At 37.8% G+C, this 14,221-nt stretch overlaps 1 protein-coding gene across 1 annotated transcript in view; it reads left to right on the top strand.

Moving 5' to 3' along the window:
• Window positions 1-835: 835 nt before the first annotated feature.
• LOC123621170 (ankyrin repeat and fibronectin type-III domain-containing protein 1-like) overlaps window positions 836-14,221 on the top strand; it is a 61,029-nt gene continuing 47,643 nt past the window's right edge. Inside the window, exons 1-2 of the mRNA XM_045527006.1 lie at window positions 836-984; window positions 13,873-14,074. Of these exons, the coding sequence (XP_045382962.1) occupies window positions 13,889-14,074 (186 nt within the window). The 5' untranslated portion in view covers window positions 836-984; window positions 13,873-13,888. The remainder of the gene's footprint in view (window positions 985-13,872; window positions 14,075-14,221) is intronic.

Here is a 14,221-nt window from a genome sequence, read left to right as displayed (position 1 = left end):
TTATTTCGGAGAGAAATATGAAAAATGCCTACAATATGCGGCTTTCCAGGAAATCCATTTTGTGTGTTTCATCAGTCACGTAAAGCCGAATGCTGTGAAAGGAGCCGAGTACACCCACAGGTGGCTGGCAGAGAAGCAGCACTGGAATCTTCCTCCCAAGACTAAGCCTCTTGGTGTCCTGAGTCCCACGTCTGGTATCTATTTTGTCATAACTGCTCAGAGAAAAACCTGAACATAGGTTGAGCAGCCCTGGCTGGATTTAGAGCTTTCTTAAGAAGCCCCCTCGCTCCTCCTGGGAACTCGGAAGGGACTGTGCAGGTGCCCTGTGGTGAGGGGATGTGGCTGCCACCTGTGTGCTTCTGGTCCCAGACGGCTGTGGGAGTAATGGGGTGTCTGGCCCCAGAAGAGCTGTAGATCACTTGTAGTCACAGACTGCTGCATGGGCGCTTGGATGCCACACAGTATTTCTTTCCCTGCCGTTGATGCGGTGCAAAGCGAACTGGCTGACCCGCTGCCCCTTTGCTCACCTCTGAGTGACAGTCGGTTCCGATTCAGGCTTGTTTGCCGTGAAGCTTGTTGTCCCTGCATACCGTTCCGAATGGTCCTCACAGATACAATAGGCTAAACACACACTGAAGTCATGGTATCCTTTTACTGCATGCACCCGAGCTTGAGAAATCAAGCCTTCCCCAGGCTGCAGTCTCGAGAATACACCTAGACTCTGAGCCAAGCTGTTTACCTCTCCCTGTGCATCATTTGCTCTTTTATTTTGCATTAAGAGTAGCTTAGTGATCATGGACTTCGGCTCTTGCCTGTAGTGATCCTGTTCGCATTTTATTCCTTACACAGAATAGGAAGGAGGTTCGCTTGCTTTGCGCAGAGGCTGAGCCACAGGAGAAAGCAAAGCCAATGTGATTTATTGAATGAAAGCACTGGACAATTACCAACAACTTGTTCCTCTGCTGCCTCGAACAACATAAACTGGTAAGTCAAATTTATTGTTGTCTTTCTTCATGTGAATGTAGGGCTTTCTTAGTCACTGGTTATTTTTAAAATGTGTATGTGTTGCTGTGCTTTAAATGATATAAAAAAATCTGCATCTTCCAAAGTTAGCTGCAGGCAGTCCCTGAAGAATGCACACATGCATACACACAGTGGTCTGCAATAGCACATACACATCCATGTGGAGAGACAGGATGGGGGTGGGGAAGCCCCATTTCTCATATTTGGGCGTATTGTTTGCAACAAGCTTACTCACATTAAGTGCTTGCATAACTGATTAGCATTAGCTGTGAAAAATAAATTACTGTTTTGTTGTGTAAAATCATTTTCCAGTCAGGTTCCTGAGCACCTAAAAAATACCTGTTGGATCAGGTAAAGATGGGTTCCATCATGCTGATAATCTTGAATACAAACCCAGATATTGCTGTCTTTAATCCAGTTTTCAGGCTGGCAAACAGAGTGGAATGCCAGCATTCCGTCCGACCTCGGTGAGCATGCCCATAAATAACCTTATGACAGTGATGCTGAGGATACCTGCCAAGGGAATACAATGGATGTGCATTCAAACCCTCGCTGGATCCACTACCACTGTTGCATCTATGTTCCTTAAGTCTTTTCTTTATTCCATTAAGATATATGGTTGGAAGGGTGCACTGGGTTCACACTGGAGTATTGTAAGTGTCCTGTTATGCATGCTGATCGCTGGCCCGGTCAAGGCCACAGGGAGTTCTGCTGATAATCAAGGCTGAATTTGCTTCTGTGCTGGCCTCCAGAAATCCCCATGCTCACTTCATTTCTTCATTTCCTAAATAAGATGTAAGCCAACGTCTGCAGAGGGGGAAAGTGAATGTACAAAGATATTGCTTTTCTTACCCCACCCCCACCAGTCTCCTTAGCCTTTTGTTTGCCTGGCTACCCCAAGGCTTTATGGCAGCATCAATCCATCTCTGGTGAGCTCAGAGTCCATATAAATGTCATATACAGTTTAATGTCTTTGGTGCACTCTATCTGCAGTATATCACTGGCCGTTCAGACGAAGTTGTGGCCTTGGGTGCTGACAAAGACGGATGATGTTAGAACAGTGAGCAGCATGCTTCTCTAAATAGAAACCAAAGTTAGGAAATCTGAGATATGGGTGAAGTTTGCCTAGTAGAAAGGATACCCAGGCCACTCAATCACAGGAGCCAGGGTCATTCTCCCACGTGATTTGCCTACTTCACAAATGATAGCGTTCTAACAGGGAGGAGACAGAATTGCCTACTGGTGAGATGCCAGGATAATAGGGCATTTTGCTGGTCCCCAGACTAGGTGTGTGTCTTTGACAAATTCCCTTAGCCTCTCTGGATCTGTATTCCTACATTCTTTCCATTTATGATTGTTTCAAAGGAGACATGCTAAGCTCAATTAATGTTTTGATGAGATACTACTTTAAGCTCTTTTGTTAAAGGGTGCACTAGGTACTCGAGATCATTGTTCATGCACTTTAATCCAGAGGCCATTCATCAGAGACCCACAGAGAAGAGTTCTTGTGGGGATGACAGGATACATGTCCCTTCCTCCCTCTAAGAGATACAGACCACTCTGTAGGAACCACGATGACACTCAGGGAATTAGAAGAGGGAAACAGAGCTTAAAAGTGGCATTAAAAAATCTCACATTCAAATAAATAGATCATGTAAATAATCAGGATTTTTTTTCAAAATTGATCAGCAATAACTGGTTTTCTATACTTATGATCCCAAGACCCTAAAGATCTTAAGTGGTTTGAAACAAACCTGCAAGTATTTGGGGAAGAGGAGACAGTTCAGGTATGGGTAGAATCCCTGCACAGCAATGACAACTTTCAGTTGCTGAAATTACCCCATACCCATGCTCATAGATTTAGGAGTTGCAAATGAACTACAATTTGAGGAGTTCTAGGAGGCTCATTTGTCCCTCAAAATTGTCCCACCCCTAGGATTACAGTACCTCAAATTCTTTCAACAGGGATTCAGTTAAGTACTGCTTTTATAAAATACAAACATTTTAAGGAGAAAAAGTAAACTAAGCCACCGATACCTTATCATAAATTAACGTATTAAATTTTTTCTAGCTCAACAGCAACCCAAAGAGTGTTGAATTATTATATTTATTCTGCTTTCTGTTTACTTCATACCTATATCCAGGTATGAAGTAATTATTATTATTATAATCATTATTTCATTCAATCAGAAAACTAAGTAGCCTTTAGGACAAATTATTTTCTTCTTTCTATGGACTACCTGGATTAAACAATATCCTATAAGCCCTTGAGAGTCACATTGGGGAAAGCTGGATTCACTATTTTTTCTCCTTCTAACCCCACTTTTCCTCCTATATTCCTTTTCTAAAAAATTATTGGTGGAACTATCATGTACCTAGTCAGCCCATAAAGCTCGCAGAATTCATTCTCAGGTTTCCTGGTCCCTTTAGCCCCTACATCCAGTCACTAGCCAAGTCGAGTTCATTTTACTTCCTTCATCGTTTGAATCTGTCCAGTTCTCTTCATCCTCGTTGCCACAAGCTACAGTCACCAGCTCTCATGGAGTTTTTTTCAAGATCTTCATACTTGGATATCACCTGCCACTGTTCCCACACCCCCACTCCTTTCCAACAATTCTCTGGCTGCTACCAGAGTAATTCTCTAAAAATATAAATTTCAAGTTTTACTTAAAGGTCTCAAGTGCTCTCCTGTCACGTGCAGGTTAAAATCTATGCTCCTTATCATGGCACACGAGGTCCTTGAGGTTCTGGCCCTGCTCCCTCTCCAGGCTTCTTTCTGACGGTCTTGGCACAGGTGATGAAATGTACCACTCTCAGTGTCAGAGCCCAGGAGATTTTTATTAGGGCCCCTCTGGACTGACCTAGCAGCAATACCATGAGGTTTCCCGTCTTCATGTCCTAACCGGGAATGCCTCAACCACCCTTTTCTTTTCTTCCTGCTAGTTAATTCCTCATTCATCATTCAAAATCAGTGTCAAACATCACCTTTTCTAACCCATTTCCCCACCACCTTTTCTCCCATGACCACCTCCTGTTACCCATAAGGTGAATCACTCACTCTTCTGTGCTATTTCTATGTTTTAAGCCTTTCGAGAGAAGTGTTTAGAGGTTATGATCTCAGATCTAGACTCTCATTGCCTGGGTTTGAATCCCAGATTTGCTACCCTTTAGTAGTGCCTCACTACTAAATATATAGATATTTCTATCTATATAAAATGGAAACAATAATAGTCCTTCCTTCACAGGGCTATTATGAGATTCAATAAGTTGATACATAGAATTGGCCACCCTTTAGCAATAAAAGACACACCTGTCATGTTAAGAGCAAGTAAGGAATGGAATGGTCAAACTTCTTTTCTGTGTAGTGACAGGCAGGTTGAAGCTGGAAAGTCCCCTAGTTCACATCACAGCCTAAAGAGCAATCTTGTCCCAGTCAGAAATATTCCCTTCACTGAATTTATCTTTCTACCCAGCTGTCAAGAATGGCTAGAGGTCCTATTTTTAATATGCTATGCCTTACAACTGCTCCTCATCCAAATGGGCTCAGATCTTTTTTCATAGTACAAATATACTGAGAAAGTCCTACAACCAAGCTCCAATGACATATGAACTCTGGAAGTGCCAGAATTCATAACAAGGGCAAGAAGCCTTATTGTCAGAATCAAGATCTAGGAAGAAAAGGCTGATAGGCAGCCAGACCAAGCTCCCTCTAAAATATTAATAGCAGAGTTGTGACAAGCATGGGCTTTAGAGTCAGAGTTCAAATCCTGCTGCTCCATTTATTGCCTGTAAGATCTTGGACAAGTTACCTAACCTCTCTGAGCCTCCATAAAATGAAGGTATAGTAATAGTACCTATTTCCTTAGTGGGTTATTGTTACATTTTCTTTTAGCCTGTGAAAACAAAGCTTATGGTAAAGTCAATTGCAAATGTTCTATTATGTATTAGGAGATACAACCTCAGGGCATCAAGAGTAAAGGAGGAAAAAGGGAAATGAGTCAAGGAAGGAGAGAAAACAAAGAAAGGTGGTCTTAACTAAAATAGCAATGGTTTCTCGAGAAAACATCTTGTTTGTATGTGATGGTTTTCAGGAAGCCCTCAGAACAGTCTACAGGTAAGAAATGGAGAGGAAACTGTCTGCTGGCTATTGCCAGTCTTCTATCTGTCATTGGTCTAATTTCTCCCATTTCCAGATAGTGTTACCCAGTCTCTCAGGGTGGCCATGAGCGAAGCTGGAGCCTCCATGGGTCTTGTTGGGTCAGGGCTGTGGCAGATATTGTCACAGCAAGCACGATGGAGGCCATGCCAGTCCACAGTCCCTCTGAGACAGCTGAAGGGTTAGGAGATAGGATGATGGCTGGAAAGTAGCAAAGCCCAGGGAACAGGTGGCTGTGAAGTCAATCTGTGGAGGCTCCACTCTCCACAGGGCCAAAATGACTCTTGTCATTTTGGCCCTGGATTCTCCACGCTATTGTCACTCCTCCTTTATAGCTTGGCTTTGCGTGTATTCATAGGACATTCACAAGTCTCCAAAGTATAGCTGAGATCAGCTCTTAATATTTCAAAGAGCAGATGTTTTTGACGAAGCCCAATTTATCAATTATTTTACACTTTGCAGTTTTTGTGTCTCCTCTAAGAAATCTTTCTTATCCAAGTTCACAAAGATTTTTTTTCCTATATTTTCTTCCAGAAATTTTTAGTTTTACCTTTTACATTTAGGCCTATGATCTATTTTAAGTTCATTTTTGTATATGATATGAAGTAGGGGATAAGGATCTTTTTTTTTTAACATGGATATCCCATTGTTTCAGCATTATTTGTTGAAAAGATTATCTTTTCCCTATTGAATAGCCTTTTTCAAAAACCAATTGATTATATATTTGCAGGTTATTTCTGGGCTCTCTGTTGTCTCGTTCATCTATATTTCTGTCCTTATGTCATTTTCTTCCTCTATGTGGCTATCCTTAAACCAATCCTTGAATCTTTGAAATCAGGTTGGGTAAGTCTTTCAACTTTATTCTTCTTTTTAAAATTGTTTTGGCTATTTTAGATCCTTTCCATTTCTTTAAAAATTTAAAAATCATTTTGTCAATTTCTTCCAAAAAAAAGCCTGCTAGGATTTTGGTTGAGATTGCATTGAACATATAGATCAATTTGGAAGAACTGACACCTTAACAATACTAATTCTTACAATTCATGAGCAAGGCATATATCTCTATTTATTTATATCTTCTTTAATTTCACTCATCAATGTCATGTTTGTGGCATACAGGTTTCTATATATTTTGTTATATTTATGCCCAAGTAGATTATTGTAGATTTATTAGATTATTCTAGATAAACTTTCATGTCATCTACAAATGAAGATAATCTCACTTCTTTCTTTCCTATATATGTCTTTAATTTATTTTTCTTGCCCAACTTCACTGGCTTGGATGCTCAGTACAATAGAAAAGGTAGGATTGGGCATTCTTGCCTTGTTTCTTATGATCGTAGAAAGAAGCAGGCGATCTTTAATCATTAAGTATGATGTTGGCTATAGGTTTTTGTAGATTCCCTTTATCAGCTTGAAGAAGTTCCCTTATATTCCTGAAAGGTTTTTTTTTTAATCATGAGTGAATGTTGTATATTGTTAAATTCAACTGCTTTTTCTGAATCTTTGGAGATAATCATACAGTTTTTCTTCTTTATTCTCTCTCTTAATATAGTAAATTATGCTGACATCTATGGGTGGTTGAATGTTATATTAACCTTGCTTTTCTGGAATAAACTCTGTCTGGTCATGATGTATTACCTGTTTTAAATACCGCTGGATTTTATTTCCTAACATTTTGTTGAAGTTTTTTTTGCCTTCATGCTTATGAGGCACATTAGTCCATACCTATCTTTTCTTGTAATGCCTTTTTTCTGGCTTTGGTATCAGGGCAATGCTGGCCTCCAAAATGAAGCCAAATTTTTGGAAGAGCTTTGTATAGAATTGGCATCATATTTCTTCCTTAAATGTTTGGCAGGCTGTAACTTTTAACATGACTTTTATTAATGATTTTAGGATAATAAAAATGACTAGGATGCAGAAAAACAAAATGTAAAACTAGAAATCAACTTTTCCATAAAGGTTGTGCTCCTAGCTAATTATCCCATAGCCTGGTTCTGTAGTCATGTTGCAGAGATCAGCCCACTTTCAACTAACCACGTATTCTTCTCACTTGAAATTCAGGTCCTCTAAGCCTTTCTCAGAGAAGAAAAAATGTACATCTTTCTTTAGAGCAAACCCCATGGATTTTAATTTTTCTTGTTAAAATAATATCTAAGAAATATAAATAATGATATATCGATACAATAGGATACTACTCAGCAATAAAAGTGAAGAATTGATATGCACAATATTAATGAATCTCAAAATAATAACTGAGCTGAGTTAAAGAAGCTGGATTAAAAAAAAGGCTATATACTGATTATTCCACTTATATGAAATTTTAGAAAATGAAACCTATAGTATCAGAAAGCAGATCAGTAATTCCCTGGGATCAGCAGGGGCAGTGAAGGGGGTTCAGTTAGGGGAGAGAGAGAAAGATGACAAAGAGACATAAAGAATCTTTTGAGGTTGATAGATATGTTCATTATGTTGATTGTGGCAATGATTTCACAGGTGTACACTTATGTCAAAGCTTATCAAATTGCACCCTTTATACATATGCAGTTTATTGTATGTCAATTTTACCTCAAAAGAGCTGTTATGAGATAATAGCTAGTATTTATAGAACACCTATTTCTTTTAGGCACTCTTAATTTATATGTATTCTCTGTTTTAAAACTCTGATATCCCTCTTAGACTATTACATGACTATTATCATTAAGATCAGGAATAACGTTAATGATGAGTAAACTGAAGCTCAAAGAAGCTAAATAACTTGCTGAAGGTCATATAATTAATAAGTAGAAAAGCCAATACCTAAAGTTAAATCAACCTTGTATCAGAGTTGCTACTTTTAATATTGTGCTTAAAACCACTATGATTATCTTGGGGTTGAAAAATGGAATAAAATGTAATGATAGATCTCAACCTGTGGGTTTTCCAGTGAAACTGGCTAACAAGGAATGCTATCTGAAGGGTAATATGCCAGACTTAACACAAAAATAGTTTCCCTGTCTGGTCTCCTTTTAGGACTTTGTATCTAATTTATCCAGCAGGTATTTTATTCAACATTTGGGTCTTTTCTTTTTTGTTTGTTTGGTTTTTTTTTTCAGTTCAATTCCAAGATGCAGAGAGTACCATTACTGTCAATTTCAAGACACTTTTATGGATGCTATAGGAATTACATGATGTATTAGTCAGGATCCCAGCAAGAATCTATGGCACATTCAAACAGGGAAACTGATGGGAAGTTAATAATAAACACATTTACAAAGCAGTGGGCAGGTTAAGGAAAATCAGTAAGGAATAGTGAAGCCTAAATGGACAAAAAGGGGAAGCAATTTCTGTAATACAGAGACAATACCTGTATAGAAAGAGATACCCAACAGGAGTGGTAAATACCACCACCTCATCCTCCAATTTCCATTTGTTGCCTCCCATTGGCTGGACAATATCAAGGCTTCTGATCCATGAACAAGGAATGTCTTTCCATTTATTTAGATATTGCTTAAATTTGCTTCAACAATGTTTTATAATTTTCAGAAAATTTATTTTGTACTTTTGTTAAATTTATTCCTGATTATTTTAATTTGTTGATGCTATTATAAATGGAATTGTTTTCTTCTATTTATTTCTATTTGTCATTTAAATCAGAAAGGAGAAAAAAAGACTTACAAGCAAAAGATATATTTATACTATCTTTTATATTTACCTATGTAGTTTCCTTACCAATGTTCTTTCTTCATGTGGATTTCAGTTACTGTCTAGTGTCCTCTGATTTCTACCTAAAGGAGTCCTATTAGCATTTGTTATCGAGAATGTCTAATACCAAATTCTCTCAGTTTTTGTTTATCTGGCACTATCTTAATTTCTTCTTCATTTTTGAAGTGTAATTTTGTTGGGTAGAAAAAATCTTATTGGAAAGTATTTTTCTTTCATCAGTTTGATTATGTCATTCTTCCTTCTGGCTTCTGTGGTTTTTGGTGAAAACTTAGCTGTTGATCTTTTTAGGATCCTTTGTATGTGATGAGTCATTTCTCTCTTGCTGTCTTTAAGATTCTATGCCCTTGGCTTATTACAGTTTGATTATGATGTACCTAGGCCTAGTTCCCTTTTAGTTTATCCTATTTAGTGTTCATTGAGCCTTGTAGATGTATAATTGATGTTTTTCATCAAATTTGGGGATATTTTTGCCATTATTTCTTCAAATATCCTTTCTGCACCCCTCCCCCCCATCTTCTTCTGGAACTCCTATTATGTGTATATTGGTACACTTGACAGTGTTGCAGAGATCTCTGAGACTCTTCATTTTTTTTTTCATTTTTTTAAGCTCCTCATACAAGATAATCTTAATTGATCTAGCTTTAAGTTTGCTGATTCTTTCTTCTGCCTGCTCAAATCTGCTGTTGGCCTCTCTAGTGAATTATTTCAGCTATTGTGCTTTTAAACTTCAGAATTTCTATTTGGTTCTTGTTTTATAATTTCCATCTCTTTAATAATATTTTCTATTTGGTGAGACATAATTTTCATAATGTCCTTTATTTCTATAGACATGTTTTAGTTCTTTGAACATTTAAAAATAGTTAAGGTAAAGTCTTTTTTTAATATATAATTTTTTTAAGGTAAAGTTTTTGTGCAATAAGTCCAACATTTGGGCTTCTTCAGGGTTAATTTTCTATTGACTACTTTATTTCCAATGTATGGGATATAATTTTTGTTTCTTTTTGTTGAAAATTAGGCATATTAATAACATGACATGGCAATGCTTGAAATCAGATTATCTCCCTCTCCAGTGTTTGTTGTTGTTTAGTGATTTTTCAGAACTAAATCTTTCAAGTCTGTATTTTTTGTCATATGTGGCCACTTAAGTCTCTGCTTGGTAAAGGTGGTCAGCTAATGATTGAACAGAGATTTCCTTAAATGCCTGGAACCAATAAGTATCCCAGTCTTTGCTGAAGGACTGCCTGTGTGTGTGTTGTGGTGTGTTGAGGCACACCTTCAACATTCAGCCACACAGTTGACAACTCTGCTTTAGTCTTCACTTCCTGCTTTCACAGAGCTTCAAAGTCAGAGAGAGATCAGAGCTGAGGATCTTTTCAGATCTTTTCTGAGCATGCTCCCAGCTGCATGTGTCCTGGGCATGTGTCCTGGGCATGCATGTGTTCTGCTAGATCCCCAGGAATATGCCAAAGCTTTTCAAAATCCTCTAAGGACATCTCATTCCCTAACTTTTAAGCAGTTTTAAACAATTGTTATACAATTACTGATATTTCTTTCTAACAAACACCCCAAAAGAAAGGGCTATTTGCCCTTGTTGCGCTCTGAGTCAGATCAAATAAAGACAAGCCTTGTAAGTGGGGTCTCCCAGGAAACCACCAGACAGGTCAAATAATGACAGTTCTCTGGAAATGGTGTTTCAAAGGTGCTCTAACCCCATTCTTCCCCCTCCAGTGACTGACAGGCTGCTGTTTTTACTGTGAATGTAGACTACTGGTTTTCAAGACTACCACAGAGCTGGAGAAGATGGGAATAGGGCAAGTTAAGATGCCACAAAGCTTCCTGTTCTTACAAACTCAGCCATTTTTCTTCAATTATACCTCAATCAAACTGAAAAAAAAAATTCACTTAAATAAAAAAAAAAAAAAAGACCTCCTGGAATGCTGTAAGCTTTTGGTTAATTTCCAGGATTCTGAAAAGTTAATTCTGACCATTTTGCTAGGATTCTCATTGCTTTTATGGGGAAGAGGATTTTTGTGAATCCTTTCTCTGTCATTCCCACTGACATCCTATTTTTTAATTTTTTATTTTTATGTGAAATGTTTATTTAAATGGCTTTTTAAGAATTTCCAATGGGAGAATTTTTGTCTTTTATCAGAAAGGTAGACTTTTGAATGTACTGTGCTCACAGAAATATTCAATGTAGCCTTGCTACTTCATTCTACATTTTCTATTCATTATGTTTTATTTTCTAATTTTTCAATTATTTTTCAATTAGTCTTTATTCTACCTTTTTCTCTAACAGTTTGAAGTTCTACTTCCTATTTGTATTTTATTGTAAGTTACTGTATACATACATATAAAAATATATAAACTTACTTTTTTATCAAAATAAAAACTAAATAGTATAATAAGTACATACAATTAGATTTCAAGACATTGTTTAAAATGAACAAGAAAACTATTTAAATTATTACAATATACTCTGGTGTCACTATTTTGCAGAGAAGACTTAGGGTAACCTTAACAATCACTGTTATTTATTGAGTGGCTACTATTCACCTAACAGTAGAGGTAGGTGCCTTTCATTTGTTGATTAATTTAATCTTCACAACTCTATAAGAAATGTCCTTTTATTGTCTTTTTATAAATAATGAAATAAACTCAGATAATTTGTATAAGGTGCCCAAAGTCACATAGATTGTAGGTAATAATATCAGGATTCAAGCTTGGGGTTGCCAAATTCCAGAGCCAAAGCTCCATGGATACTCAAATGTGTGTTCCTTTCTATAAAGGCAAAAATGTAAGAGCTCAGTTAGTTGAGAGGGGCACACATATTTATAAGAGCAGATAACAGAAAGTTGTCTTTCACTATCTATTATCTATAAAATTTTAAATACAGAGGAGAAAAAGAAAACATAAAACGTAAGAAAACATCTATGAGGAGGTAAGTAGAAATGAAAGCTAGAAGAGTGGAAACAGCTAAAGAACAGCCTGCAAGGAAGGGACAGCTGGGAGAGGATGAGAAGGAAGTCAGAGAGACTGAGAAAGTCAACCTATTTTGACTGAAGGGAACAGATGGAAGATGAGCAAAGACAAAAGGGGCCATGTGGGTAGGTGCCGTGAGTTAGAGAGCAAGTAGCTGGAATTTGATCAATCGACAAGAATTTATTTACTGGACTCCTGGGCATTGTGGGAGATACAAAAGAATGCAGAATTATTTTGGGAATGATAATGATGTAGATAAGACAGATGGCTTGAACTGGGACTTTAATGCTGAAGGAAAAGGCTAGAGACAGAAGGCAGAAAGAAAGAGGTTAAGGCAATCCCCATGTGAGCCAGCTTGCATATGAATCTATAATTTTTGTGGGAATGGAAAGAAATAAGTTAGAGGAAACCCTGTAGTTGCTATTGAATCAAAGAGAAATGATTTGTAGATGGAAGAAGATGCCAAATCACCTACCCTTTCCTTTTCTGCTTTTGATAAAATTAAAAGATTACTAAAGATTTATAAAAACACGCCCACACATACATACACACCACAGACAAGGCTTTGCATCATTCTCCCCAATGTAAATAGGTCCATTTAGTTAAAATTGGGTAGCGCCTAATGCATATTATGAAGACTGATTAGATTGGACCACCTTAAAAGGAACAAGGAAGTCTTTTTCTGTTGGAGGAAGTTGCAAACAAGACCTAAAAGTTGCCTAAGGATATTTACCAATGTAATCAAGATGGATCTCCATTTGTAAAAATGAAAGTAAATCAAGGTTGGTTTGTGCTAGTGGACATGGAACTCAGTTCAGAGGCAGGAGGAAGAAATGAAGTTTCTGGTTAGCCCTCTCATTTATTATCTGTAATAGACTCATATGTGTACTCATTTATTCTAAATTATCTGCTGAGTGCCTCCTATAACAAAAATATTAGCTGCCAGGAGTCTTCCTATATTTAAGGTGATGAATATTCCAATTATACTGATTTGAATATTTAAGGTGATGAATATTCCAATTATACTGATTTGATCTTTACAAATTATACAAATGTATTAAATTATCACATGTACCCCCAAAATGTGTGCATCTATTATGTATCAATAAAAAAATTTAAATTTAATTTTCCCTCCAGGAAATGCCCCAGGGAGCCCTGGGCCCATTGCGCCAGAGGCTACACCAAAGTGGAGACAATTTGCACATAGCTATTAATACTTTGGCTAGTTATTTTATTCATGCATTTGTTTATCTAACACACATACACATGCCAAACAGCCACAGCCTTGGTAGCATCAATATTTCAATAGCAATACCCAAAACAATGGCAGATGGGTTTTGAAATGGCACAGTTGATCTCCTGGAAACCAACTTCAGGTGTGACATTGGTAGGAACCTTTCTGTAACAACAGTGAAGTGCAACTTGAAGAATGCCAATAGGTGAGTGCCCTGGTGGACCCTATCCAGGGTATCTGAGGTGAGCAGGGATGGGGCTAGGGGCACAAATCCCCCAAGCCTCTGGGCATTAGGGTAGTTCACCAGGCCTCAGATAACAGGCACAATTTAACTGCTATCTGGAGAGAACAGGGCTATGTAGGGAGCGATCACTCTTTCTTATTCACCCAACAGAGAACAGTGCCTATGAGGAGGTAAGTAGAAAAGTCTCAATTACCTAAACCCAAGAGGAACTGAACAGACACCCTAGGCTATAGAAAGACACTTCCTCAAATGGGATAGAGGTTCATATATGTAAATGATTATGTTTACACAGTAAATAGAGGTTATCATTTCATTCTTGCCACGAGTTAGCTCTGTGGCCATGAACAAGCTGCTTCCTTTCCCTGGCTTTCAGCTTTCTCATCTACAACATGAAGAAGCTGGGTCTGATGATCTGAGGTCCCTTCTGGCTATAATATTGTTTTAGGGTTCCAGATAGGTACTGGGGATGATACAATGCTTTGCCAACTTATAATTTTGTTATGTAAAAGCATCAGATTTTTCTCTTCTTAGGAATTGCCGTGTGAAAATGACCCAACAAATGCAGAATTTACATCTTTCTCAGTCGAAAAAACATAGTGCTCCATCATCTCCCAACGCTGCCAAGCGCCTGTACAGGAACCTCTCTGAGAAGCTGAAGGGAAGCCACTCTTCATTTGATGAGGCCTATTTCAGAACAAGAACCGATCGGCTGAGCCTCAGAAAGACCTCAGTGGTAACAAAACTCTTTTTATCCTTGTGTCCGTTTGGTTTCTTCAGTTATATTTGGGTTTAAGGAGATTCCAAGATGATCCATGCTTATTTCAGAAGCTGATGCTTGCTTGCAATTCTATAAATGCTGCAGTAGAGTCAGGTAAGGGAG

The sequence above is a fragment of the Lemur catta genome, chromosome 15 (assembly GCF_020740605.2).
Source record: "Lemur catta isolate mLemCat1 chromosome 15, mLemCat1.pri, whole genome shotgun sequence".
Taxonomy (NCBI): Eukaryota; Metazoa; Chordata; class Mammalia; order Primates; family Lemuridae; genus Lemur; species Lemur catta.
The sequence above is the reverse complement of the archived record's forward strand: the minus strand, read 5'-3'. Positions and strand labels throughout refer to the sequence as shown.